The 6,000-nt window shown below is 52.6% G+C and overlaps 1 protein-coding gene across 1 annotated transcript in view; it reads left to right on the forward strand.

The window, feature by feature from the left end:
- Positions 1–5,499, forward strand: part of LDLR (low density lipoprotein receptor) — a 43,196-nt gene extending 37,697 nt beyond the window's left edge. The window contains exons 15-17 of the mRNA XM_032169715.2: positions 1,805–1,882; positions 3,340–3,497; positions 5,362–5,499. Coding sequence (XP_032025606.1) covers positions 1,805–1,882; positions 3,340–3,497; positions 5,362–5,397 — 272 coding nt within the window. The 3' untranslated portion in view covers positions 5,398–5,499. The remainder of the gene's footprint in view (positions 1–1,804; positions 1,883–3,339; positions 3,498–5,361) is intronic.
- The last annotated feature ends 501 nt before the right edge of the window (positions 5,500–6,000 follow it).

The raw sequence follows: 6,000 nt of genomic DNA on the forward strand, positions 1-6,000 counted from the left end.
GGGGTGAGTGTCTGACCTGGCCTCACTGTCCTCCCTGGATGTGATGAGACCCAGGCGTGGGTCAGGATATCATTCATTTGTCCACCAGAGGGCGCCCAAACTGCTTTGAGCTGCTGGGAAATGGTGCTCCTAGACTTCTAGCAAACAACAACAAAAAAGGCACATCAGCAAATTTCAGACCATTCTTTTTTTTTTTTTTTCCAGAGTAGCTGAAACCTTTGTTCAGTTACAAGCAGGATAAAATGGAAACTGCCTGGGAGAGGCTGAGAAAGCTTCTTGCTTGGGGGAGGTGGGGCACTGCTAGAATTATCACTTCACAGACCGGCGCATCCAGGACTCCTCAAATTTGGCAAAGAAGCCATTCATTCATTCATTCATTCATTTATGTAGAGACGAGGGGGGTCTGGCTATATTGCCTAGACTGATCTCAAATTCCTGGCCTCAAGTGATCCTCCTGCCTTGGTCTCCTAATGTTCTGCGATTACAGGCATGAGCCACTGTGCCTAGCTCTAGTGAACTTGAAATGTTGGCTTGCCTGGGGCGCTTATGTTGAATGGCCCAGGTTCACTTGCATGGTTCTGTACCAAGGTTACCCCCATCCCATAATGCCTGGGACAGTGGATGCAGGACAATCAGCTTCCGTGCCATTCAACCTCAGGACTGAGCATGCTGGGCATTGCAGGGTCCGAAGGTGGCTCCCCTGTCCCCTTCAAAATACCCTCTTTTTCTTTTCTTCTCTCTCTCTCTTTTTTTTTTTTTTGAGATGAAGTCTTGCTCTGTTGCCCAGGTTAGAGTGCAGTGGCGTGATCTCAGCTCACTGCAACCTCTGCCTCCCAGGTTCAAGCGATTCTCTTGCCTCAGCCTCCTGAGTAGCTGGGATTATAGGCACCCGCCACCATCCCTGGCTAATTTTTGCATTTTTAGTAGAGACAGGGTTTCACCATATTGGCCAGGCTGGTCTTGAACTCCTGACCTCAGGCAACCTGCCCACCTCAGCCTCCCAAAGTGCTGGGATTACAGGTTTGAGCCACTGGGCCTGGCCTTTTTTTTTTTTGTAAGAGGGAGTCTCACTCTGTTGCCCAGGCTGGAGTGCAATGGCACGATCTCGACTCACTGCAACTCCATTTCCCGGGTTCAAGTGATTCTCCTCTCTCAGCCTCCCTAGTAGCTGGGACTACGGGTGCATGCCACCACGCCCAGCTAATTTTGTATTTTTAGTAGAGACAGGGTTTCACTATGTTGATCAGGCTGGTCTTGAACTCCTGACCTTAGGTGATCCGCCTGCCTCAGCCTCCCAGTGTTGGGATTACAGGCATGAGCCACTGCGCCCGGACCAAAATATGCTCATTTTAATAAAATGCAGAAGTGGTTGACAAAAGTTTCACCAGCAACCTTGTCAACCACCTAGAATGAAAGCCTCTGCGGCCCTCCCCTAAAGACTTATCAATCTGAGGCTCAAGAACCTTCTTAGGCTGGGCTGGGTGGCTCATTCCTGTAATCCCCACACTTTGGAAGGCTGAGGCAGGAGGATCACTTGAGGCCAGGAGTTCAAGACCAGCCTGGGCAACATAGCCAGACCCGTTTCTATCCCTCCCAAAAAGAACCTTCTTAAACTGGAATTGAGTCCCACAACCTCGATAACTCACAAATAAGCCCGTGTGGCCTCTCGCAGACTCGGGAAATTCTCCAAGTGCCCAGGGAGATGTGCCGGGCGCTTTCCTGCCGTGACCGCCGTCCTCTGCCTGCTCCATTTCTTGGTGGCCTTCCTTTAGAGCTGGGCCTCACTCTCGCTTCTCTCCTGCAGCTCTGGGCGACGTTGCTGGCAGAGGAAATGAGAAGAAGCCCAGTAGCGTGGGGGCTCTGTCCGTCGTCCTCCCCATCGGTAAGCACGGGCCGGTCGCCCAGCGTCCCCCAGGTCACAGCCTCCTGCAATGTGATCTCATGCCTGGCTGGTTGGGCCTGTTCACCTTTTCTCCTGGACGGGGAACGGCCCCACTGAGTGTCCTTTATCACCCCCATGGCCTCTCCCGGCTTGGGGCTGACAGTGACAAGATCAGACAGTTAAGGGGTCAGATGGAGGACGTGGAGCTGGGTCCTGTGCTGCGGAACAGCCTCACTGAGACTTGAGTGCCTTCTGGGGAACTGGTTCCCTTGCAGGGGGCTGTGTGGAGAGGCGCGCTCTCCCTGCCTCACCCATGCTCATCCTAACTCGGTTACCATCGCATCTCTTTTTTCTTTTTTTCTTAAATTTTAAGAAAAAAGAAACTTAATTTTTTTTTAGAGACAGAGTCTTGCTTTGTCACCCAGGCTGGAGTGCAGTGGCGCGATCATGCCTCGCTGCAGCCTCAATGTCTGGGCTCAAGCGATCCTCCAACCTCGGCTTCCCGTGTAGCTGATGCAAGCCACTGTACCCCAGTTCCTATTTCTTGAAAAGTCACAGCCCTGTGTGTGGCTAATCCGGGACAGAAATCTTGAAGAAGTCAGCTACTTCTGGGGTGTGGCTCACCCAGTGGGCTTCAGGTTAGATATTTCTTATACTTATGAGGCTGGGCGCGGTGGCTTATGCCTGTAATCCCAGCACTTTGGGAGGCTGAGGTGGGTGGATTGCTTGGGCTCAGGAGTTCGAGACCAACCTGGGCAACATGGCGAAACCCTGTTTCTACAAAAGGTACAAAAACTAGCTGGGCAGGTGGCATGTGCCTGTGGTACCAGCTAGTTGAGGGCCTGAGGCAGGAGGATCACTTGAACCTGGGAGGTCGAGGTTGCAGTGAACTGAGATCATGTCACTGCACTCCAGCCTGGTGACAGAGCAAGACTCCGTCTCAAAAAAAAAAAAAAGAAAAAAGAAAAAAATTCTTATGCATAGATTTGCCTCTTTTCTGTTTGTTTTTTCTTTTTGGTTTTTGTTTTGTTTTGTTTTTTGAGACGGAGTCTCGCTCTGTTGCCCAGGCTGGAGTGCAGTGGCTCAATCTCGGCTCACTGCAAGCTCTGCCTCCCGGGTTCAAGCAATTCTCCTGCTGCAGCCTCCTGAGTAGCTGGGACTACAGGCGCCCACCATCACGCCCGGCTAATTTTTGTATTTTTAGTAGAGACGGGGTTTCACCATGTTGGCCAGGATGGTCTCGATCTCTTGACCTCATGATCTGCCCGCCTCAGCCTCCCAAAGTGCTGAGATTACAGGCGTGAGCCACTGGGCCCAGCCCGCAAGACGATCTCTAAACAAACATAAAAGACCAAGAGTCCAGGTTATGGTATGATGCCCATGTTTTCACTCCAGCCACGGAACTGGGTCTGTGGTCTCGGGGGCAGCTGTGTGACAGAGCGTGCCTCTCCCTACAGTGCTCCTCGTCTTCCTCTGCCTGGGGGCCTTCCTCCTGTGGAAGAACTGGCGGCTTAAGAACATCAACAGCATCAACTTTGACAACCCCGTCTATCAGAAGACCACAGAGGATGAGGTCCACATTTGCCGCAACCAGGACGGCTACAGCTACCCCTCGGTGAGTGACCCCCTCTAGAAGGCCAGAGCCCCTGGCGGCCCCCCCTGGCTGGAGGCATATGATCCTCAAGGGACCAGGCCGAGGCTTCCCCAGCCCTCCAGATCGAGGACAGCATTAGGTGAATGCTTCTGTGCGCTCATTCAGAATGTCAGCGGACAATGGCCTCGGTGGTGTAGACGAATGCTGGATAAGCAAATAGAGCTCCATCAGATGGTGACGGAGCAAAGAAAGTCAAAAGGAGTTCAGAGGCCAGGCACGGTGGCTCATGCCTGTAATCCCAGGACTTTGGGAGGCCGAGGCGGGTGGATCACCTGAAGTCAGGAGTTTGAGACCAGCCTGTCCATCATGACAAAACCCCATCTCTATTAAAAATACAAAAAATTAGCCGGGCGTGGTAGTGGGCGCCTGTAATCCCAGCTACTTGGGAGGTCAAGGTAGAAAAATCGCTTGAACCTAGGAGGCAGAGGTTGCAGTGAGCTGAGATCGCGCCACTGCACTCCAGCCCGGGTGGCAAGAGCAAAACTCCATCTCAAAAAAAAAAAAAAAAAAAGGCCGGGCGCGGTGGCTCAAGCCTGTGATCCCAGCACTTTGGGAGGCCGAGGCGGGCGGATCACGAGGTCAGGAGATCGAGACCATCCTGGCTAACACGGTGAAACCCCGTCTCTACTAAAAATACAAAAAAAATTAGCCGGGCGTGTTGGCGGGCGCCTGTAGTCCCAGCTACTCAGGAGGCTGAGGCAGGAGAATGGCGTGAATCCGGGAGGCAGAGCTTGCAGTGAGCCGAGATTGCGCCACTGCACTCCAGCCTGGGGGACAGAGCAAGACTCCGTCTCAAAAAAAAAAACAAAAAACGGAGTTCAGAGGCCAGGCACGATGGTTCACACATGTGATCCCAGAACTTGGGGAGGCTGAGGCAGGAGAATCACCTGAGCTCAGAGTTCAAGACCAGCCTGGGCAGCATATCAAGACCCTATCTCTGCAAAAAATAAAAATTTAGCCTAGTTCCAGCTACTAGGGAGGCTAAGGCAGGAGATCAAGACTGCAGTGAGTTGTGATTGCGCCACTGTACTCCAGCCTGGGTGACAAAGCAAGACCCTGTCTCTTAGAAAAGAAAAAAAAATTCAAAGAGGGTTTTCCAGAGGGCTAGGAGGGAGGAAGGGAGAGGAGTTGTTTTATTTTTTTGTTTTTATTTTTTATTTTGAGACAGAGTCTCTCTCTGTCGCCCAGGCTGGAGTGCAGTGCTGTGATCTTGGCTCACTGCAACTTCTGCCTCCTGGGTTCAAGCAATTCTCACGCCTCAGCCTCCTGAGCAGCTGGGATTACAACACTATGCCCGGGTAATTTTTGTATTTTTAGTAGAGACGAGGTTTCGCCATATTGCCCAGACTGGTCTCGAACTCCTGACCTCAAGTGATCCACCCGCCTTGGCCTCCCCACGTGCTGGGATTGCAGGCATAAGCCACTGTGCCCGCCTTGATCTTTAGGCAAGCAGTTTAGGGTAGGTAGGCTTCTCTGAGCCAGGAGAACAGCCTGTGCGAAGGCCCTGAGGCTGGACCGTGCCTGTTGGGTTTGAGGTCTTTGTAGCTGGAGCAAAGAGAGAGAGGGGTAAAAAGGCAGGAGGCGACCAGGCAGGTTGTGCAGAGCCTTGTGGGCCACTGGGGAGGACTTTGGCTTTTGCCCTGAGAGCGGTGGGAAGTGACTGAATCAGGTACTCACCGTCTCCCTCTGGCGGCTCCTGGGGGAACATGCTTGGGGATCAGGCTGGGGGAGGCTGCCAGGCCCAGGAGGTGAGAAGTAGGTGGCCTCCGGCCGCGTTTCCTGAATGCTGGACTGATAGTTTCCGCTGTTTACCATTTGTTGGCAGAGACAGATGGTCAGTCTGGAGGATGACGTGGCATGAACATCTGCCTGGAGTCCCGTCCCTGCCCAGAACCCTTCCTGAGACCTCGCCGGCCTTGTTTTATTCAAAGACAGTGAAGACCAAAGCATTGCCTGCCAGAGCTTTGTTTTATATATTTATTCATCTGGGAGGCAGAACAGGCTTCGGACAGTGCCCATGCAATGGCTTGGGTTGGGATTTTGGTTTCTTTCTTTCCTTGTGAAGGAGAAGAGAAACAGGCCCCGGGGGGCCAGGATGACACCTCCATTTCTCTCCAGGAAGTTTTGAGTTTCTCCACCGTGACACAATCCTCAAACATGGAAGATGAAAGGGCAGGGGATGTCAGGCCCAGAGAAGCAAGTGGCTTTCAACACACAACAGCAGATGCCACCAATGGGACCCCTCGGCCCTGCCTCATCCACCAATCTCTAAGCCGAACCCCTAAACTCAGGAGTCAACGTGTTTACCTCTTCTATTCAAGCCTTGCTAGACAGCCAAGTTAGCCTTTGCCCTGTCACCCTCGAATCATGACCCACCCAGCGTCTTTCAGGCTGGATTTGTACCTTCCTTAAGCCAGGAAAGGGATTCATGGCGTCAGAACTGACCTGGCTGAATCCGTGGTGG

Source organism: Hylobates moloch, unplaced genomic scaffold (genome assembly GCF_009828535.3).
Source record: "Hylobates moloch isolate HMO894 unplaced genomic scaffold, HMol_V3 SCAFFOLD_12, whole genome shotgun sequence".
Lineage (NCBI taxonomy): Eukaryota > Metazoa > Chordata > Mammalia > Primates > Hylobatidae > Hylobates > Hylobates moloch.